The sequence below is a fragment of the Apteryx rowi genome, unplaced genomic scaffold (genome assembly GCF_003343035.1).
Source record: "Apteryx rowi isolate R43461 unplaced genomic scaffold, aptRow1 scaffold_981, whole genome shotgun sequence".
Taxonomy (NCBI): Eukaryota; Metazoa; Chordata; class Aves; order Apterygiformes; family Apterygidae; genus Apteryx; species Apteryx rowi.
The window spans coordinates 71872-95521 of NW_020451295.1; the positions used below are offsets into that span (position 1 = coordinate 71872).

The window sequence follows — 23650 nt, forward strand, 5'->3', positions numbered from 1 at the left end:
TAAATGAGTTTAGCAAGATGCAAGATTATTCTCATCTTTAAGTTGAATAATGAATCCTGGTCATGAAATGCAATATATGGATTCTAAGTAAGCAATGATACTGTTAATAAATGGAAATGACTGTTCAGCACTGCGAATAGCATTATCCTTGGTTGGTTTTGATAATAACTGTTTGGCCTTAAAGGACTGGATCCTATAGTACTTATTAATGTGAAACTTTTTGTGGGATTTTTTCCTGTCATATGTAGAGAACAGAATATGAAGGTGAATTTGCCTGAATAAATACTTTGGTTGAAGCTTTGTGTTTAGATATCTAAAACAACAAAAAGTATGTTTAGTTGGCATTGAGTTAGAATTTTTAAGTGGGTTATTAAATATGAGTGATGCTTTTTGTCTCTCCCACTCAAAGTACACCCAGAGCTTCTCTGCCAAAGAAGCAGAACATCTGTAATATTACTTGATAGAAACAGGATTTTCCAACCCTTAATGTTTTTGAACCAGACTGGGTACTGCAAATGAACAAAAACTGATAACTGCAATCATATTTGACAATTCAGGTTTTAGTAAATTAGTGAAGTATGACTTTATTCAGTTACTACCTCAAAATTCTCTCTTTTATGTTATTGCATTTTTATTTCCTCCTCACAGATCTCTTGATACAATATTGAGTAGTGCAGTACAAGGCTTATCTGTTCTAGAGTCTCACTTGGTGGAAGTGGAAGGAGATACTCTTTACTTGTATGGTTCTGGAGCTCTGGAGTGCCTGGATCGAAACTGGAGTGTTCAAACAGCTGGAACTGTTGTCACAGTCTCCTTTATGTTCATAGAATTTGATGAAATTGTTCAAGTGTTAACAAAATTGAAGATCAAATTTCCTAATTCTGTGGTAAGAAGACCTCAAATTTCCACTGAGGGGAACAGCTACAGGATATCTGATGTTCTTCATTAGGAAATTAATTTGGCCAAGTCACGCTGGATAGTATTCATCTGTGTAGATACATTTGTGACTTAAATATTTGTTTGTTTTTATCTATATTGCTAATTTTAATTTGATACTTTTTTATCTAGACTTTAATTCAAATTCTGAAACACTATAATGTTTTCTTTTTAGACTGATAATTATTTCTTACAACTCCTTTGACCTAGCTGTTTGTTTTTAAGTTGCAAAACTGATGTGGAAAAACAGTATTATTATTCTACAATACTATTATGGATGCATGGTATCAAGAGACCTCCATTTGTTATGAGTCCACAGTCCAAATAGGTGATAGGAGAAAAAGAGAAAGTTCAAGGAGAACAGCTAGTTAAATCAATACAACTCTTGGAATTCTTAAATTTGTGGTGAACCAAAGTAATGTGAATAAAGAAGTCCCTTCTGCATGTTTTTTCTCAAACATTTAAATCAGTAATTTTGAAACAAATAAAATAGTAACAGCCTACATTAATTTTTAAATTGGGTCAAATCCCTGCTTCTTTTTAGGGTTTTGAGTTTAACAGAACCTAGTTGCTTCTTTGAGACAAATACATCTATAGGAGATTGCAGAATCCCAGGAAAAGTTTTTATCTTCACCATCACTTTTTCTTCCTTCCACTTCCTGCAATAATGCTGCTGTTGAGCCCAATATACCATACTTGCGGGAACACTAGTGTATGGCGCTGTTCAAAGAAATAGCAGGTGTGACTTGATGCCAGCCTGCTACAGCTGGAAGAGTGGAATATTAAATATATGTTGTACTTAATTCTCTGTGTCAGTGAGAATTAAAATGAACCTTGCTCAAGCGGTATCACTGCTTTTTGTAATTTGGAACTGTTAATGTTGGTGCTAAAGGAATTATAAATTGCTAAAAGAGCTTATAATTTTGCTGTTTTTAAATATATGTAATACACAAATTACTTCATGCAGTGATGTGTTTTGCCTTGTAGATTGTACAAGTCAGGTGAGCCCAATTCTTTAGTCAGACCTAAAGCTTTTTTTATTTGAATTTGAAAATAATTGGAGTAGCACAGAATAGGAATTACTTGTTTGACTCATTATTGTTGTCTTTATTTAATTCATTGTGCTTTGACATTTTTTGTTAAAGCACCTGAAGTTTAAGGAGACAAATCTGGTGGCACTGCAGCAATTCAATGCATTAGCCCAGGTGAATCGCATTGAACAGTTGACTGTTGATCCTCAGGGAAATCCGGTTGTCAGCTTCACTTTGTGGAAATATTATGTTCTGTTTAGACTGAACCATTTTAATCTACAGAAGATAAATGGAATAGAGGTAAGACATAGTGGTGCTTCTTTGTTACTATTGGTCTTACAAACTAATGTTGTTTTTTGTGTTTTTTTTAAACACAGGTGAACTGTTAATGAAATTAGCAGAACCATGTCAGTGTCCTTTCAATCTTATGAAAGAAAAAAAAAAAACTAAGTACACTTCATCACATAATTTGTTTTGCTGTGCATTCCTTAAGCCTAACAACTGCACTGTACTACAATTAGCAAAGTTAAGACCCTTGGTTGCTATAAAGATAAGTCATATTGTTTCAGATGTTGCAATTGTAAATGACTGTCCAAACCTATGCCTGAGTGGTATGGATACACCTGAAAGGAGAACTTATTCTTTTTTGATTATTATTTCTGTATGTCATCTTTAAAAAATTAAAGAATTGTAAGATTTTATTCTTGAATTTCTTTAAGAATCACTTCTTTGTTATGTCATGTTCAAAATGCTCAGTTCGAAAGGTTCACAATACTGACATTGAATACTTGTACAGAAATTGCATTGACTGCTTAGCCTACAGTACATGATCATTTATATTTTTAATGTTAGTTACAAAATATAGCTAAAAATCTCATTGCAGAAAAGTTTGTCAAATAGATTTTTTTTTACCTTTGCTGTGTTCAAGATTATTAGTGTTTAAAATGAAAAGAAAGTTAGAGCATTAGTATTGCTGTTCATTTGCATCTTATATTCCCATTTACATCACCAGAAAGTAAATTCATTTAAGCATATTGTGTAACCATTTTATACTTAGGCTTTGATCATACAAGGAAATGAGAATAGTTCTGATACAACAAAACTTATGAATGTGTGTTCAATTTTAAGCATTAGTTTAACTGACTGAATAGTTTTAGTGTTTAGATCTAGTATTTTAACTTGGTCATCGTCGTGTGTTTTCGATTAGATATTTTATTAGTTATCTGATACAGCCATAGCGTGAATATTGTGTTTTACTTGTTCTTAGCTCAGTGCAATATGCTATAGTATGTGATAGTCATCTCAGATTAATTAAGAGTTGCAAAGGTTTGAAGTTATTAAACTTCACAAAATGCTTTGCACTAAGTGGTATGGCATACATTAGAATGGATGCATCACATTTGCTGACATATTCAGTGCTTGTTTTCCTAACATACCTTACTCGGCAAGGAGCAGGCATAGTAGGCTTACATTTATGTGGTATTAGCGTTATAATCTTTTTGTGACAAATGGAGAAAAGAATGTACTAGTGTGAGATAGTGAACATGAATTTCTATGAACTAGAGAGTGAATTCAGCATTGGTGTCTGTTAGCTGTTTCCTTATGCTTCTCAACATAAAAAAAAAATCATTTATTTCTCTGGCAGGTATTTCTGCCTGTAATGTCCTTTATCTCCATAGATGCCTTCTGCTCTCTTTGTTTTAGACCTTGCTCTCTTAACAGATTGTTTAGTGAGGTCCTCTACTCTGAAGCTACTAAATAAGATCTATTTTATTATAAATACGTGCTCTCTTGCACTCGCACGTGCTCTCTCACTCAGTCAAATCACTCTTTACATTTTTAACTTCCTGAGCTGTCTGTTCTCTGGTGGCTTCCTACCTCTACTATGCTGTGTTGCAGTGTACTTTAGGCAAGGGTAGATTGCACTGTGTATAAATGTTAAACAGGAATTCATGCAATCTTATTTTATTCACACATTTGTGTAGTATAGAACACAAGAACTGTTTGGAAGTACATAGTAAAGATTGTAATTACTGAAGTTTAAATAAAGAACATGTCCATCTCCAAAAACATGTTATAGCTTGACCAGAAACTTAATTTGATCCACAAGTTAAGTCACTGAGTGAGTTTCCTTGGCCTGTGCTATTCAGGTCAGATTTAGATGATCATAATGATTCCTTCTGCACTCAGTGAAAAGCCAGGAGTCTAAAAACTGTGCCAACAAACTTTTGGCATTTCAAGTCAGTTCATAGTCTGGTCCTCAGGGCAGGACAGTCGCAAGCCATGGTCTTCAGAGGTTGATAGTTAATACCAAAAAAAAACACAAAAAACCCTTCCACATTTTTTAAACAAAATTCAAAATTGAAATGTCTAAAATACATCCTGAAAATTTTTTCAAGCATTGAAAACTTATTTAAGGCACATCTGTAACTTTATGCTGAAACAGCTGTATAGATGATGCTTAGAGAATTATAATGGAAGAAAACTAATTTTCTTGGGTTGAGAAATTGAGCCACTTATACCTTAAAGAAAATACAAATCTTTCTATAAAGTCTTCTCTGTGATGCTGCCAAAATCAGAGAGACCATAAATTATCTTTTATCATGTAGGTGCCCAGGGTCTTTTCATTTCTACAGCATAACTTAATCAGAAATTTCCCAGTAGACTTTCTGTAAGTGCATGCAATGTGGAGCAGAATTCATATGTCTGGCCTTGGGATACTCAGCTTGAAGGGTTATAAAATTGGTCATTTGATAATATTCTGAAGCACAGGCTACAATGTGTATACATTAAAGCTTCCAGAATCGCAGGAAATAAGCAAAAGTAAGTCATTTGATTTCTTTTAAAGTATATCTGAAGTGCCAGTAAAAGCAAATTGAAATTTGAAGATATACCTAGAACAGATCTGTATGCAGTGTTTTGTATAACAAACTTCACTTGATTCTCAGTGCATCTATCTGGTGAAATACAAATGTGCTAATTTTGAAGCTTTTCTCCTTTTCCTTACAGGTTACTCAAAATGATATTGTAATGGCTGAAAGGCTCTTTGGCATTCTGGCCTATGTAGCATCTTCTGAGCTGCCACACTATCGCATGCTTTCACTACTTGGAGAATCTAGGTAAAAATAGTTGATAAAGTATACAAAGGAATATAGAGACTATAAAAACTTTTTAATTCAACAGTTAGTGACTGAAATTGCAACAAATGTTTCTGAGAGAACAAAGGGGTTTTTTTTGTTTAGCTTGTTTTGTTTTTCTATTTTGGAACATTCTTCAGTTCCTTTTTTGGAGAAAACTTGGTTCTGTCCTGTTGATAAGCTTCAAGAACTCTAAATATTAGAATATTGATTTCTTACCATGGAAATGGGATTTCTGTCTGGGTGGAACATATCATCACTTGAAGAATATACTGTTATAGTTGTTAGCAATCTTAGAACAAAAAAGTGATTATCATATGCAGTTGAAATTTCAGAGAAACTGTATATAGGTAAAATACAATGAACTGAACTGGAATTTGGCTAGAATGCATTGGTTAATTGTTTCCACTGTCATGAGAAATCTTTTCTCGGTAAAAAGATAAAAATTTCACAAAATCTTAGAGAAAAGGGTTTTTTTGCTTCTTGCAGAAATACTAGTGCTTCCTCATTCATGAAGACAAAAGTTTTCTCAGAAACTTTATGAAGTTTATTTGGTAAGATAGGAGGCACTTGCACACAAATGCACTATTTGTTTAATTTTCTGATTGTGCTGGTATTGGGGAAAATTTATGGACTTCTGCACTGAAGACAGACTTAGGGCAAGTGCTGTAAGAAAAAAGGTGCTTAAAGGCTATTTTTAGTCTTCTGCAGATGACTTGCTTAATAAAACTTTAAGTCTTCTTTGCAAGACTTTCTATTTAGGACATGCGATGTGATATATGTCAGAGCAAATTGTACTGAAGCAAATTAATGGAGGACTATCTAGACTCATCTATATATTTTAAGTGATTTGAGGATACAATAACCTGAAAGCTCATAAACTACGTGTTCAAAGGCAGAGAGGAAAAAGAAAGACCATTAGATAACTAGAAACATCTGCACTTTAAAAAAGTTTCCAGTAATTAAAACTGTAAATCTTTTTATTATCTTTTCACAGGAGGAAGCAATTCCACTATCTGCTAGAGGGAAAGGGAAAGAAATCTGGAATTGGAAATGAGGAAATGAGTAATGATAACAGAAGAGCTGGAGGAGAAAGCACAGCTCGAGCCACGTTGAATTACAGCACAAAGGACTTTCATATGGAAAAGCTTGAGGTAAGTACATCACTATAAAATACTTTCTCTATTATATAGCTTTTGACTATTACTTGTGGAATTTGTCAATATATCAAGTTTCAGTTGGGCTCTTCAGAATGGCAATTTAAAATATCACTGCTTACCATATTTACATGTATTAATCAACAGTTTGATCAAGCATTTCATCTAACTAATTTATGCCAGAGTACAGGATAATGGACCATTTGCATCTTTAAAGAAGCGTTTCCTGAACAGTGCCATGGTCTCATAAATACATTCTCACCTACGAACCTTACTTTGGTAATGAAATGTGCCTACGTTAGTAATATGTAAGAAGTAAGCATGGTTTTTCACAAGGATAAATAGATTTTGCACATGCCAGGATTATTTAATTTATTTAGAAAGTCAGAAAGCATATCCCAAAATGAATTGGTGAAGAGCACCTTCAGACAAGATTAGAGATAGCATAGGCTGTAGTAGTACAGAGCTGTTTCCTAGCTTTTAAATGAGTTAGAGGAAAAGAGATATAAGTTGTAGTTAGTAATAAAATTGCAGGCTGACTTTTTTCAGCCAAGTGCATCAGTCAAACTTGTTTCAGTTTGTGTTTTTGACCTGCTAACTCCTTTGCTTGGGCAAAAGGAGATTGCCCCGGGGAAGACGTGCTTCTTTCAGCCACCATCTCCTTTCTGAGCAATCTCCATGAGTTCCAGCTAGTATGCACTATTTTCCACATTCCTTTAGCTACTCCGATTATGTGGGAATATATAAATCTTATAGTGCCAGAAATGTAATCAAGTTCAGTAAGCGCTGAACTCAATTATTGCATTGCATTTTTCTTACCTCAAATAGATCGCATGGAAAAGAGACAGTGACTGCATATATGGAAAGATTAAATTTTAGCAAAATTTTTAGCTTCAAAAGGAGTGATAGCAGCTGTGTAATAGACAGCCATTAAAACTACAAATGGCATAGAGTAAGCCAGAGAGGGATTCCTTTTGCCCTTTACCATGGAACAAACACTATGATAACGCAATAGTTTTTGTCCAGTCCATTAAAAAATATGTATTTTTTTCTCTTCACAGTAGTGATTCACACCTTGTCCTTTGTTATAGCGTGTTATATGTGACTGCAGATATTAGAGGATATCACAAGAGAAGAGTAAGATAGGCAATAAGGGCCAATTCCTGATTCCCATCAGCAGTAAACTAGCATAACATGATTGAACAAAAGTTTATTGCTAAAAAAGGCAGGTCAGGTTTATTGAATAATCTGTTTTTCAAATAAACAGTTGGAAAATATTTTCTCTGCCTTATATCTCATTTAAAAAAAAGCCCTGTTTTGCTGGGCCAAAGCACTACCTAACATTTTTGGCAATGCTATAAATCAAGTTAGTTAGATATTTAGCACCAATATAACTGTTCAAAGCTTATTATGGCATTCTACGGAGGAATTAATATGGTTTACAAGTGACTAAAATGCAGAACCAGTAGTTGCATTGTGTCTTCCTGTTTTTATTAAAAATATATATTTTTAAGTTTCAGGTTACTTCAGTACCTAATACCGTATTATGTTAGCTATGCACATGCCAGTGTTCATTAGGGAAAACCTGCAAGGGGTGTGTACTAGCTTATTTTTCTCAATGACAGTGTTCTTAGGGCAGCTAGCTGTATAATCATGAAAAGCTAGAAAGGAAAGAAAAAAAAGAAAGAAAAAAAAGTCTGGAGCTTCATAGTGTCTGTACTTTTTTCCTTGTTATCCTAATAGGCAATAAAAACTGTAATGCTGTTCAGATATTTACATAGCTCCTTCAAAGTAAATTTTAGTTTATGAATATTTAAACTGTAATAAGATTATATGGCCATATGCATCAAAGCTGAAGTAGATCCTGGACTGTGCAGTCTGAAATTAACAGAGAAGTTGTGATGACCTCTTTTCATGTCAATTACTATTTTCTTTAATTCATTATATGTTCCTGATTGTTTTATAAGTTTGTTCTTGTTTAACCTTTTCTTCCTTTGTCTTTTACAATGTGTAATGGTTCTCCCATCCAGGAAATCAAGGAAAGAAAAACGCTTTGCCAGACATACATCGAGAACTTAGTGAAAGAAGCTGCTGACATCAATATGAAAAATGAGTCCTTGCAGAAGCTCTGGCCTCAAATGTTCATTGAGCTTGTCAGAGATGCAGTGATAGAAATACGCAATAAAAATTCCTACATGAAACTCTGCTTACAGCGGATTGCTGATCAAAAATAGTAGAGTCAAGGCCTGTTGTTTTTGCAAGTTTTTGATTTCAGTATTGTATGATGTTTCACAGACTTAAAACAATAGAATATAAAAATACCATCAGTATAGAACATTTCTCCCTTCCCCTTCTTCCCCCACTTCTCCCTGTTTGGGATACCTTTAAATTTTAATGAACTCTGTTTCCACTGCTTTCCTTCTTGGTAGTTTTCAAACAAAAGTTTACTTGTATAAAGCTTTAACAGTGCTTCTTTGGCTGAAGTAATGAGATAGCATAGAAGTAAGTTGGTGATTATGCCATGGCATAAATGTTTTACTAAGCTCTTGTTTATTTTTTTTCTGCTATCCTTGCTGCTCTAGTGCTACAACATTGATTTTAAGGAATGCATTTGTTATTTTTTATTGAACACTTTTCAATTATCTGCTTTTTGACTATTTGCTGCTGTTTAAAAAATCAAGAATATTAGGGAATTTTTTTTATGAGCAGAAACTAATAAATTATTGTTTTTACACCCTAAACTTGATCAAGACTTTATATTATATAATTTGACAGATTATAGAACGTGTTTTCAGATCATTATTGTAGTGCTCAGTATTATCAACAGTAACTAGCAGACTAACAGCCAGGTGATGAGTAGGAGAGAGGTAGTCATAGGAACGTGAGAATTATACAGTCAGCTCGCACTCAGGTGAAACTGGTGCATTGATATTGTCAGAAGTGACCCATTTTTAGTGCATGTTACTGATGTCCTTTAAGGTTAACAAAGGTATGCATAGTGTTAAAACTACTTTTCAAACATGGCAGGTTTGGTTTATGTTATATCTGATCTTCAAAAACATGCTGTAGGTAGTTGCTCTTCAGCTTAATAGATTTTTCTTACCTGAAAAATGCGATGCATGGCAGCAATCTTCTTTACGGAATTTAATAGAGGTTAAATCACTTGGATTCTAAGGAAATGTAAAAAAGTCCTGTAGAAACTACTCTAGCAGTTGGTAGAATTTAATAGAAAAACAATCACTCCTCAGGCTTTTTGAACTATTTCATGGAATTTATAGTAAAATGAGTGTATTTGATAGGATTTTCTTTCTATCCTTTGGAAAATTGCGTTCTCAAGTTTTATGGTGCTTTTTATTAAGGGAACAAATTAAGTTGCTGCAAAGAAGTGAGAAGAGGAGAGTTTACAGTATAGAAATACAGTCAGTATAGAAATGATCTTGCAAAAGCTTTTTGGATCCATCAGTTCCTTTACATCATCTGTGCAGGGGGAGGGGTGGAGCAATTCCAGCTCTGCATGGGGACAGAAACCTCAGCAGCTGTGTGAAAGTGCAAAACTCTTCTGATGATGTAGCCAGAGCAGATGGGCCCCTTTTGAATCACATTCAGCAGCAATAAAAGATTGGAAAAAAGCATTTTAAGAAGGGTGGATTGGTCTAGAAGAACAGGAAGTTCTCCATGGGAAAATCCAGAGAAAAGCCAGACCTTGTGATACTGAGGCTTTAGAAGCATAATCCTGATTGGAGGCTTTATAAGGTAGGGTCTTGATAAAAACTAAATGAAATGCATCGGAGGGGATTGACTGTGAGTTGTAGAAACATCTCCTTAGAGTGCGCTGTGTGTGAATGCTGCCAGTTCAGACATTTGTCTCTAGCAGCTGTTTCATAACAGGATTGTTAAGTGACTAAAGTGAGGGCAGCTAAGCAGCTATTTTAAATGAAGAAAAGATTAATATTGGTCTGTGTACATTTTCTTTAAGTAGGACCAGCAGGAACAAAAATGCTTATGTTTTTCCTAATCTGTCTTCTTTTTAGGAAACAAGTGAATGATGGACTAATGTGATGTTAGACCAAAGAGTGCACAGAATTGTGAACAGCCCGAGAATCTTAGAATTGTTAGCATGCTATATATTGTTTATGTGTATATCAAAATTAAGTCAATTCATACAGAATTGTGGGATTCATTACTCTACTTGCTGTGCTGATTACTGAGTTCCTGGAAACCTACAAATCTGTTTGAAGTTGGTGTGAGCAACTTCTTAGTGCTTCTGAAATCTAGGCACTGCGTGTATAGACTTTCCAGTTCCAGATGTAAATCATGAGATTGGAATAGCCATTGACTTTGAAGCTGTGGACCTTTTCAGTAAAACTTTCCAGGCTGAAAACAGTCATTTTGTGTTTAAAAAACATTTAAGTATTTCATAAAACCAAATCTTGTTGTTATTAATCTTTTATATACATTCAATCCAGAACGGACCATTGTGATCTCATCTAATCTGACTTTCTGCACAGGCAGGGAGTGAGAATGTTATGTAGCAATTCCTCATCATTTGGAAATAAGGGTTAAAAGACACTGTTTTGACTTTTAAATCTTTTGAAAACGTGTTTTTTCCTTGATCTTGAATTGTTTTTTACAGTTTTCTCATGTTTTCTGAGACAAATTTCCTCTTTTTCAGACAAGGACAGATAATGATATATCTTGTTTTTATTCAATTTCAGTTTAGCCATGTCATGCATGAAGGCCCTATTATGCCACGCAGAGTCGTTGTTTATTATGCATCAGTCTCCTTACTGAAGATCAGATTTCAGTAGAGGAACTGTATTTCATAGACTTTTTGATATGGAATCTGCAAAAGTAACAGAGCTGCAGATATGCTGCCACAGTAGAACAAAGGGAGAAGTGATTCGCTTGATACAACCCAAAAGCTGATCCTGTCAGTTTTGAGGAAAATAGGGTACTGGGAAGAGGTTTTATCTAAGCACAGTAAAGTAAGTAAAACTGCTCTACTGGCTAGGATCAAGTGTTAGATCTGAATCCTGAAACAGCTGAAAACTTTGTTTTCCAGTTCATGTAAATCTATGATAAAATACTAAAATATCTTGCTCCACTGCTACAAATAATCATACTTTTATCATATAAGCCGTTAAAAAAAAGTTAAGCTATTAAAACACTGGCCAACCTGTAAACTAAGTTATGCTATTGTGCAAAAGGTAGCGAGTCCACAATCTGTGCATACCTTCTGCAAATTCAAGATAAACAACTACATTTTTAAATCAGAGCAATAGGTTGTAAAAGTGACAAACATTGATGCTTTCTGTTGCTACTTGATATCATAGTGACATACCATAATTAACTGCTTTTAGTTAGCTAGTTTATTTTAAGAAACTGAAACAAATACTTGCTCTTTCATACTATTAAGCAACATTCACAGAGATGTGGTCTATAGATTGGGGCTTCAGTGGGCATATTCAGAATTACAATAATAGCAAATTTTTTTAACTGGGAAAATAGATTACATGAGTATGTTCCTATTCCTAGATCCCATAAGCTTTACTACATCTTGAAGCCCAGCTTCAGTGAAAACACTTTCTTTTTAGTTTAAACCAGAAGCATCAATCTTCTGGGTATTTGTAAGACTTGGTGTTCTGCTACATGCACATAAGGAATGGGAAAAGAGGAGACTAGTTATTTCTTTGCTTTGTGGTCTGATAAAGTTGCTTTAACTCTGAAGTGAATATAAACCAGTTGATTTTTAACCTAAGAATTAGAGTTTAGGTTACACAGACTTAAGACATTCTTACAAAAGGGTAATTAGTATCTGCTTACACATCAGCTCAGAGCATGGTTTTCTGAGCATGAGCTTAAAGAAATTGAATCTAAGGGACTACTTATACATTCAAAGGATCTAACTTGTTGTCTAGCTTTTCTTTGTTATCAGCAGGAGACAGAAGCTTGTGCAGAAAGGTCCACCTTCTAGAGTAACTTCTGTCTTTGTTTACTGTGGTGAAAACAGCATTTCTCTACCAGTTGTGTATTTGACCCCATATGCCTTTCTTGTATAGATGGATGTTTCTGCTTGTTGTGTCAAATGTCAGGAAGCCCTGGTGAAGAACAGGGAAGTCTTATGGGGAAAAACTGATCTCAGTCTTTTTGATAAAGGTACACCATGCACAGAAAAGTAGAACAACTATAGGCTAGAATATTTCTACCAAATCCAGCATTAGAAGTATTGAGTATCCCCAAGAAATGTCTTTTGTAGAAGTTAACCATGTATTCCCTAATACTGATTGCATTGACTTGAGGAGGGGCAATATATAAATTTTATCCACTTAAAAAACAAAACAAAACAAAAACCCACAACGCAAATTGATGGCTTCAGGATTGCTCTGGACTTTTAATTGGTACAATACAAAAAATATATAATCCAAACAGATCAGATTTCTTGGTGCTGCAATCTACATATTGGCTAACAGAATTACAGCAATGCTTAATTCCACTTTTGGTGGCTATCTTCCTAATTAGGCAGCTGCCTCTATATTCAGGAAGAATTATTCTTGTGTGTCATTTTCTTGTTATGGAGTGTGTCAGTGCTCAGTCTATCAATATGTGATTCTGGTTGCGTTTTACTGGTATCCAGTATGTTGCTAGATTCATAAATGTGATACTTTCTAGTTTCAGACAAACTATTCCTATCGCTTTTGCTTGATTAATATGCACATCCCAAAGATTAAATGCTGATCTATTAGCAGTACTTCATGTTACACCTAACAGATCTGGAACTTTACATGAACACTGAGCAGTTCATAAACAAGTTCATTCTTTCTGGAACACTAGACATGGGTAACATAAACATCACTAACCTTTTCAGAGCTGAGAACGATGTCTTTCAAGAATTGGGATAACAAAAAGCCTTTATGTAATATCAAGCATTTAACACTTAAGCACAGGGGAGGATAGCCTGGAATCACATATGGTTTCCATCTATGTATAATATACCATCAGACAAGCGATTGTAAAGTTAATTCAAACTACAGTGGTGGAGAAACTGTGCCTATGAATGTGATGTTTGTATTACATGCTCACATAGTCTAGACATCTTACTTGGTTATGCAAGTAACAGTGGCATTAATGTAATTTACACTCGGTGAAACAAACCATAGCAGTGTATGGAGAAGACATGACTTTCTAGTCATAAAAAATGCTAAGTTCACTGGCTATCTGTTATACTGCACTTGGAAATTAAATTATGTGACAACATATGTTGTAGTTTGTGTTCTGTATAGATATGTATCACATTTGTAGCCTATTTGCATCAGGTTCCAATGATCTATGTTTTCTAGTGGAATAAAGAGAGAATTAGAGTTGACGACAGAATATAATAAACTTTGTTCAACCATCACATCCTGGGTAAAGTACATGCCAAAGCTGTTGGAGTGACTTGACTATAAAGCTTTTGTGTAGGTCTACAAACAAGAGCCTCTGTAGAAATGTAGTTTCGATTCCAAAGAAATGTCAATAATAAAATGTGAACATTCAGTTTTGTAATCTAGAAGAGAACTGGCTTGTCAACTTGGAAAAGGGAAGAACTGGGAAAAATCTGAGGCAAGCATTTCCAGCTGTGACAAGTACCATTGGATTAGTCAGTGAATAGTAAGTAGAATATTTGATAAAGTGATTGTATTCCTATGGAGTTTGCAAAGACGCATGGGAACTGTGGAAACCTGTAAACCCATGGCAAAAGACATAAGCACTGTTTAAAAGACATGAGCATGAAAACCTCTCTGACATGGTGGCAATTATTTGTTTAAAATACACTTGTGCACTCTCAAGGCTGTATGTCACAACACTCTATGCCAGTGCAGTGAACAACCAGAGGCTATCAGAATTTTCACCATGTCCTTAGAGGTTTCATTTCTTCTCTTGTGTTCTTCAGTGTTTATCTAATTGAGAGCCACATAAGCAGAAGCATATGCTCCACACTCAACAGTTATAATAATGCTAATTGCTTTATTAGAGTTGAAGCCTTCATTGCCCTGGGCATGTGAGTCTAGATTAAGAAGTAATCAAAAAAGCAAAACATTTTATTTTTGTTCTCTTGCTTTATAAAGCAAGGTGCCTGGTTGCTCTTTCATATCATGAATAAATCAGGGATCGTACAGGAAATGGCCCTTTATGTAAATTGTCCAGACTTCTAGATACAACTGTAGACTTTGAGATCTATCTTTTTCACATTTACCATCATCCAGCAAAGCACTTAAGCACATGGTTACTTCTAACCACGTGAGTATTTCCATTATTTTTTAGGATTTTCAGAGACTAGGACTCATGAGAGCTAAAACGTCTTTGATTTTTGTCCTGAAACAAGAGGTGTAAGGTTAAAGGCAGTATATTAATTAAGTTTAAGTTTATTAGGTAAGTCTTTGGTTCAGGCCCTTTTATATTTTGAAGCCTGTTACTGGATGTTTAATTGGAATGAGTATTACCCAAGACAAATCTTGATGTAACCACAGTTACACTTAGTTTGTACTAAGTATTATGAGTGTTTAAAGCCAAAGGCATTCTCTTTGGTGGTTTTCATTTATTAATGTAAATTATGAACTGTTCCTAACATGAGCAGTTTAATTTACTACAATAACGAATGTCTCTCTGACAGTATTCAATCTTTGATGGAATGCGAAGTAGATTGTAAGAAAAGTGCTAACCATTTGTAATTTGTAACCATCTGAAATTGCAAGTTTATGAAACAGAAGGATGGGAATAAAAATGGAAGTGGATAGTTTGTTTAATGAAAACCTGGATGCTGGTTTTATTCCTAATTGAGAAATGAGTGATGTAAGTTCCCCATCCTCCCCTCTCCCACCCAATAATAACTCACTTTGGACTACTCTTTATATTAAAGATGCTGTGAATGGAGTCTAAATGCTAGTTTATTCATTTTGTTTGTAGACTGAATTTATAGAGGATAAGCAATTCTGTTGATCCAAAGGATTATTTATGAAGCTTTGTTTATGTTGCATTTTTTCAGTGCTATCATATGTCTCTGCTGCAGATGTAATATTGCAAGATTTAAATGTGAATTGACATGCTGCTAAAGATTTTAAGAGGTATTTGTATTGATTTATATTCTTAATTGGGATGCATAATCACAAAGCAAAATCTAAAACAGATAACTTGTGTGGACTGAAGCTGTGGTCCTATTGAACTTGTTGCAAGATTCCCAGTGATTTGAGTGGCTAGAATTTCACATGTAACTTATATGCAAGGTGAGAATTGTCCTAACTTATTTTTTATATCTATGGTGATATCTATGCCTCAGCTAGTCATCTAGGCTCTGCAGTAGTTAGAGGGAAATAGACACTTCTACAACGTGATGCATCTGATGCAAGTGTCCATCTTTTCACAGGATGAGTAATAAAGTGGAATTGCCTGTTTTTTTTCCCTTGTCAGGTGAGTCTAGACACTCATTCAGATGTTGATGTCTGCAGAAGTGTGAATTTGGACAGACAAGTTCTGTCCTTAACACCTGTTGTCTACTTCCTTCTCATGCAGTTAACACTGATATTTTCTTCTATGCCAGTCAGAAGCCACAGAACTAGCCCACTTTATCATAAAAAAGCATGTGCTCACTTAGATTTTGGATAAGATTTGAGTGTTCTAGATTTCCAAAATCAGATATGCATACTCCAAAGCATGCTAGACTTCATTGAATTCTAGATTGCTAAGTCCTTTTGTCACCTTTGAAAAAGGGGCTTGATCTGGCACACTGGGACTCTCCTTGGCTATTTTTGAGTACATATATTGCCAAATAAAGGAGGATGATATGGTGCTGTTTCTTATGGATAGAGCCTCCTCTATTCTTATGGGTAGATTGCTAAGTTAGAGTGGGAATTGTTAAATAATAGCTATTTCTTCACTCAGGGCATCCATTTACAATAATATACACACCCCCATACAGTGAGTATTATGTGCTGGTTGACTACAAATAAAGTAGGTCATTTGCAGATAATACTAATATTTTCTGAGTTGTAGAACAGGTTCTTCATATATTTTGCAAAGAGTGCTATTCATAGTATTGTAAGTTTTATTAAAAAAAATAAGTGGTCTGCATCTTTAAAGAGAGAGTTAGATTGGTTAAATATGAATTTGGAGGTGTAAAGGACTCTTCAGCTTTGTTGTTAGAACTCTTTAAATTGAATGAATCTTGATCTCATTGCTACTTGGAAGGGAAATCAAAAAAGGAACCACAAGTGATGCAAGAAAGTTGTATTGATTTGGTTTTTCTTTGTTGGTACTGAACTTTTGCCCTTGCTTGATGCTAGCAAACACTCTACTGCTGTAGACTCACAGGATTGACTAGAGACACTGAGTGGCTGGATCAGGAAAGTATTTTAATAGATCTAGATGTGCTCAGGGCAGTTTCCAAATCTGATCATCACGTATTGCTTATATAAGAAAATCATAATTTTCAGATATTCTGTAACTCCTCATCGCTCTGACAAACTTTGTCATGTTGCTGGGACAAACTAACTGCGTTTTAATAACAGTCTCTCTCAGTATATGATCTATAAATGTGTTTGAGGTCTTTCAGCATAACAGATGCATGTCAATTGTAAAGCTTGTCATGTTAAAGAATATTTAAGAGCTCCCTCACTGACTAGCTCTTATTTTATACTCCAGAGACACATTTTCATAAAACACACTTGTCAAGCTCATCCAGAATGGTACTAGAAGGAGGCCATAGGTTAAAAAGCAGTGCCTTGGAGAGGATTGTCCCCTGGTGTCCTGAATTTTACTAGCAGCAAAAATGAAATAAAAGGTTAGTTATATTAGATACCTGATAATGAGCTGACAAAGGTGTTAAGGCAGCCAGGTGCTGTATGTGTCATCTATAGTGTATATTAAGTGCTGGGCAGCTACAGAGCAGCCTTGAGTATTTTTAGAGGTGTGAGAGTTGCTGTGAGAAGCCAGATCCTTTTATATTTCTCCTGCTCTTCTCCTGTTAGGAGGCTCTTGCTTTCCCCACCCTTTATTTCCAAGCTCCAGGGTATTCTGTTATTAAGGAAAACATTGGTCAGCACTGCTTTTAGCTTTGGTGCTTGGTTCAACAGAAGGCAGGCAGAAGCAAATTTATCCCTTTCCCCATCTCTCTGGTGGGGAACTACTACAGTGAAGCTATTGCTTAATTAATACCTTCTATAATCAGTGTAAAGCTTAAGCAGTATAGCTGTGCTGTGCAGAGAGGCCAAGAGGAAGAATGCTGGGGATAGGGATGCTCTGTCAGTGGGGAGTGAAATAGTTCTAGCACATGTTGTTTCAATGGGATTTTTTTTCCTGGCACTGTCTTGTTGCAAAGGGAGGTGCACTCAGAGTTTCTTTTTTGATTGCTCTTGGTTCAAGTGAATCAGCAGATGAGGGAGTTGGTTACTTGGCTACCACTAACACAGACTTCATTAACTAACACTTTCACCTGTAACAGTTACAGGTCAAGTATTGCCTGGATTTTTTTAAACTAGTCTGCCTTATATTCTGGGGAGGATTCATGGCTCTGTTTATTGGTCACTGAATCTACAGAATGACTAGAACTTGCAATGGATAAAATGCACTGAAAGTAGGTATTATTTTTGTGTGCTTATGTGCTAAGTATTTAATGTCTTTGAAATGTTTGCTGATTTAGAGTAGAAGTCTCTGCTGTGGATTCTTTCATACATATTCGGGTTTTCCCTTTTCAGCCCACTTTGTTTCAGAATGCAATCAATTCAGTGATTCCTAATCAGAAGCATTTGGGAATCTAGAATGAGGTTGCCAAGTTCCTGGCTTTTGATCTTACGGTATTTTAATTTTTTATGGCAGTATATGATACAGCTAAGAATCTTGTAAATCTTTAGGTTTGGGGAAAACTGACTTCAGCTCAATTAAAAATTATTTCAATATCTTGGCTGAAAATTTTTACCTATTTTTGGACAAAGCTGTAAGGGACTTGTTTTCTTAACCTTTCAAAGGACTGTTTTGTAATGTGCTCAAGACTAGATATTTCATAAAGTACTTTTTTTGAGGGACTTGCCAGAGTCTTCTAGAGAGAAACATTATTATACCACCCAGTTCATTTTGTTTTCTTTCTAGGCTAAAGCAGAGTGATGTCAGGTGCTGTCTGGCTTTCCTTCATTCTAGTCTTGTGTGATGACTTTAAATCAGAGAGAGGTAGAGCTTCAGAAGCTACAACATCTTTTTGCTTTGTCATCTGCCTGGCAGGAATTATGATACTATAAACTGGGATCATGATTTTGGCTAGGGTAAACTGAGTCTTATGAGGGTCATCAACTGCAAGCTAAGAATACCAGTCACTTGTACACAGTGAAATAGAGCAGATAGATATCTTGTACATAATTTGTTCACTGTAGGCCAATAAGGTATGTGGGGTTTTTTAATCTTTTGAAGGAAATTTTGAGTTAAAGCATGTTGAAATAAACTTCGTAAAAACTGACTTGTCAGGCAGAAGTTTCACAAGTAGTTTTCAGAAAATTCAGAGCTGCTTTCTGGAAATTCTTAGTTATTGTATTTAAGATTTCATAGACTGCTTTACTAAAGTCATTTTAGCAGAGTTGAATTAAATTACTGTCAGAGTCTCTGTGTGGGGCTGTTGCTTTGTACTTTTTTGATGCCTGTTCACTTACCTAAGAAAGCTGGGTATGTGGCTGTTCTTCATTACTTGGTCAGCACAAAGCAGTCAGCCTGTGGTACTAATTTGTTCTTCCAAATGGAACAAGAAATGAAATATACCCTAAATTGCTGGGATTCTTGGAAAATTTGCATCTACTTTCAGATCTGAGAAATGAGTGCCTGCATAAATAGCAAATTATATCATGCTGTTCCTAGCAGGAGCTGGGAAAGGCCATGGATTCTTGCAGTTGCATCTGGAAGTTTGGGCTCAGCTCTGATCATAACTAGGTGGATGAACTGGTTATTTTTGTGACTGGAATGGAGATCAGGAGCAAACCAGCACAAAATTTGTAATTTAGGCCTTCCTAGTTTTGCTTCTTCTGGATCATGTTGGGAAGATGAAGAGGAGTGGAAGGGTGGCAAGAGAGGAAGAGTGCAAGTTTGTGAGGTGGAGGGGACCATAATAATAGAAGCTGGGGAAATGCTGTCTGGAAGGGCTCCTTGGTGTGAGGGGAATCAGGCAAACCAGCTGCCTCTGGTAGGTAGGGCTGTGGAGCAGACGAAGGCCTGTGGTACTGCAATTGAGTTACACAGAGGGCTAGGCATGGGAATGAGTGAGCTGGGAGCCAGGATCCCAAGTCTCACTTTGAACCTGTATAGCTGTGTAATCTTCAGAGAGAAATATGTGCACCCCAACGTCAATGAACATTCACCTTTTTCTCGGACCAATCCTTAACTGTTCTCTTTGGTTGCTCTCCCAATTCATTCCGCAAGATGGCTTTCTGCAGACTGTATGTTAAAACAGGATGCCTCTGCCATGTGTCATGTTCAGTGATTTTGTTCACCAGTGAGTATTTTCTACTACTTTATTCACTTTGGGAATTTCTAGTAATGGCTTTATAAAAGGGCAAAGGATAGCTGAATCAGATGAATAGATATCCTAATGCCGAAGGGGTAAGCCTGAGCTCCAAAGCTAATTGAGCCCTGTATAAATCCTTTATGAGCAGTGTTGATAATCTTTACTGCATGATGTCTCTTTCCTGCTAATCTGCCAGAAACTTTCCCAAGCAACATGCTTTATGAAAACCAGTCATTGTGTAAACTCTTACAAGTGTGTGGCACCAATCATTTTCATGTTTTCCAGAGGAAGTGGGAGCAGTTATATGGTCACAGCTATTAAAGGGTTAATACGTTTCTCGGAAAAACATTTTCACAGCTCTGTTCTGTGCCAGAGCAGATAAGCTTGTGAATTTCAAGCTAGATGAATTGGGTTTTGGGGGTAGCAGCTTGCTCCCACCAGCCGCCTTTCCCAGGAAGCTGGCAGACCATCTCCACTATGATAAAGGGATAAAATACCCTCAATCCCAATTTAAAAAGCACTGAAAATTGGCAAGAAGTGGTGGGCGACAGCGGCTAGCTCTCAAAAGGCACCTTTCCTTGATGCTGTTCAGATATAAGCAGAAAACAGGCTGTGGGCAAATCTGTCATGCTCATGTAAACTGTCCCTTTCCAATCACATGGCAGGGAATGGTCCAATCCAGGCACCTATTCCCCTTTGCTAGGGAGAAGTTTATAGTCCTCCTAGGAAAAAAGAGTAGGCAGAACTGTTTCCTCAACAGTCTCATGTATTTCTGTGAGACTACTAACAGAAAGTGTGTCCATTTGCTTCCAAGTTAGGCTGAACTGATGGAATCTGGCTCGTATAGTGTTTGAAGGCAGAACTGAACCACTCACCTTTTAATTTTGGAAATCATCCTCCAACCTGCCAGCAGCCCAGTCCTTGGAGTACTTTCCTCTTGTATGGAATTCAAGAGGACCAGCTATTCTTTTCATGATTCTCTGAGATGGTGGTGTCACCGTCATTAAACCACACATTTGCAGAACCTGTGCAAGTCAAAGGCTAGAGCTGGAGATAATGCCTGAGACCTGAGAAGACTTCTGAATGATTTGGTGAAAGTGGCTTGGAAAATCAGACAAGCATCCACAGAATCTTCAAACTGGCCTAAAATGTCTTTTAAATGGACCATTTATTTTACAGATTATGGCACTGTTACTCCATTATGCCTCTCCCAGATTTTTAAGAAAAAATGTAAATGTATTTTCTCTGGCAGGACCTGAGCTTTAGGCTATAGATCAAACAGGTTCAAACATTTTTCTGGCCTTTTTTTTTTTTCAACTTAGCCATTTATTTTGATTCTTTTATATTTCCATCAACAACTACTCATATTTCAGTGTGGTCTGGCCAACAGTCTTGATACAGAGACAAAAATCTTCAGTATTGGTTAACCAAGCTACTGAGACGTATATTTTCATCCTGAAGTGTGGGGTCATCCTTGCAATGTTATAGGTGTCTTGTCTACAGGCTTCCGGAAGCTTCCAACACTAAATAAGCATTTAAATGCTAACTCATTGGCTCTGAGTTCTCTTCTCAAATCAATGTCCAGCCTACTCTGCTACAAGTAGCAACATTAATCCTTGTTCCTCTAATGTACCTGTGTGCAATGGGCAGTAGAATTAGGATTACACAGAATTACTTAAAACATGTTGCAGCTGTCTTTGATTCTGCAAAACTCTCTCCTCACAACTGTACTGCTGGAGAATGCAGCTGTTTTGCATTGCTGAAAGTTGGCTGACTTTGCAGCAGCATTTAGACCTTCTTGGATGCTTGATGAAGCATCATCATAAAAATACAGCACTGCTAGTGCTCCTGCATTTATTATTAGTGGTTTTGGGGGATTTAGTACTAAAAGTGTTTCTTGTTATCACAAGAACTTGTACATAGAGGATGCTGCAGAGAACTCCTCTCTGTCTGTCTCATTTGCTTGATCTATCATCTGGAATTGAAAAAGTCCAGGAGGTTCATACATAATTCTCTGAGACTTCCATGATGTTCCTCTCAGTCTCAGCTTTGATATTCTTTATTTGAAGAAAGTTAGGCCTTTGCTGTTTAAGTGGCAAAGAAAACCTCAAAAATGTGGAGTTGGATGCAGGCAATGCAGATCTGTAGTTCTGCAGAGAGCCTGTAACAACAACAATGGGAGGTGTGAACTGCTGCCTGTATCCGTTAGGTGTTAGCTCCGGTATTCAGCAGTGGTGTGTAATTGTCTATAATAAGCATTTAATTCATTAAGTCAGTAAAAAAGATGGGAGGCCATAAAGCTGCATGAGGTCTCGTGGGAGGCATCTAGTGGCATTTGAGAGTTACGTCTGGTTGTGCACGTTGCAAAAGAGACAAGTTTTAGCCCTACAACAAAGCCCCACAGAGATGGAAACCAAGGAGTAGAGATGATATATTTTGGCAGCTCTCAGAGTTCGAGTTTATCTGTGAGCAGAAATGTTACCACCCTTCATTTCCATTCCTACTCTGACTGTCATTAAATAGGAAAGTATTAAGATATTTCTAAGACCAAAACTACTCTGATCATCTTTAAATAGGAAAGTATTCAAACATTTGTAAGACCAAAATGAGACAAATGTGAAGCCACCCCTTCCTGAATGCTTCCTGTTTGTTTGGCTTTTTTAACCTTGTGCCTACCACCTCCCTCAGTCCTTTTTCCTTTTCTAAACCCTTTGCTGTGAACCTGATCTGACAGGACTAAGCTCACCAATGTGCGGATATTGGTGAGGAAGATGAAAACAAGCTTCTCCATTAAAAAAAAAAATTACATCCACAGCATCTTTTTGGGGTCCAGTCCCCCAGTGGATTCCTTAACTTAAGTGAGTGTCTGGGTGACTTATTGGAATTGTTCAACTGGTTTGTGTTTTCTGTTTTTTCTACATTGCATTTTGCATTGCAAGACTTTTTTCCTGTTACTATTGTTACTTTTTTTTTTAAAGAAACAAACATTTAATGGGTTAGGGCCATACTGTGCTAAATGAAACACATTAGGTACATGCTTTCTTCATAAAGTTGGTCACCCAAAGCAGAGTTTGCAAGTCAGCAAAATATTTAATGATAGAATGGAGGTTAGGCACATCTGTAAAGCTTGGCCAGTTACCTTACAGAGCTAGTGTTTTTTACTGTGAGACCAAAAACATCATTCTGTTACAAACTTAGGAAAGCAAACCAAAAATGCTGCTTTAGTGATCATCCAAATAACAGTATGCTGCTTGTGCTGGGCATCCTACCTATTCCAAAGATGCTGACCAATTAAGCCCATCAAGTTAATTTCACATTGTCCTAAAATTACGTAATTTATACTCTGCAGATTTACACAGAACTTCATATGATTGCTTAAAATATTTATTATTACAAAGTTTTATAATACTAGTATACACTACTTACCATAGCAAAGCTATTCCTACTCATAGAATAGTCTATGGCTGATATCCATAGCTGAGCCCACTACCTGCATTCTAATTTTTGTGTGCTGAGTCTTTTTTGCATTTCGTTTTTCTAGAAGCAAAGTGCATAAACCTACCTCCCTGAATCTCATTCTCTTTTTTTATGAAGTGTTTCATTTTGTGTATACCATTTCCTCCCATTCCACCCACCTTTCTCAGTCTATAACATTTATCTGAAGGCTAGCAAGCTAAAAAATCTGAAAGAAATACTTTTACCCCGTCTTATCTACTGCAGCAACTGCTATTCTTTGGGCATATAAGCAAGAAGGGAACTACCTACATGCTTATAGCAGCTTTATACAGCTGATGCATGTGGTCAGCCTGAAGTCAGATTTGCATCAGTCCCTAAGTTGCCACATTTGAAATGTCTTTGTGAGAATAATAAATTCTC

At 36.1% G+C, this 23650-nt stretch overlaps 1 protein-coding gene across 1 annotated transcript in view; it reads left to right on the plus strand.

Annotated features, from left to right (window-relative positions):
* The window catches only part of LRRC49 (leucine rich repeat containing 49), a 70507-nt gene extending 61585 nt beyond the window's left edge, over positions 1–8922 (plus strand). Inside the window, exons 14-18 of the mRNA XM_026055097.1 lie at positions 649–886; positions 2082–2267; positions 4977–5086; positions 6102–6258; positions 8292–8922. Coding sequence (XP_025910882.1) covers positions 649–886; positions 2082–2267; positions 4977–5086; positions 6102–6258; positions 8292–8495 — 895 coding nt within the window. The 3' untranslated portion in view covers positions 8496–8922. The remainder of the gene's footprint in view (positions 1–648; positions 887–2081; positions 2268–4976; positions 5087–6101; positions 6259–8291) is intronic.
* The last annotated feature ends 14728 nt before the right edge of the window (positions 8923–23650 follow it).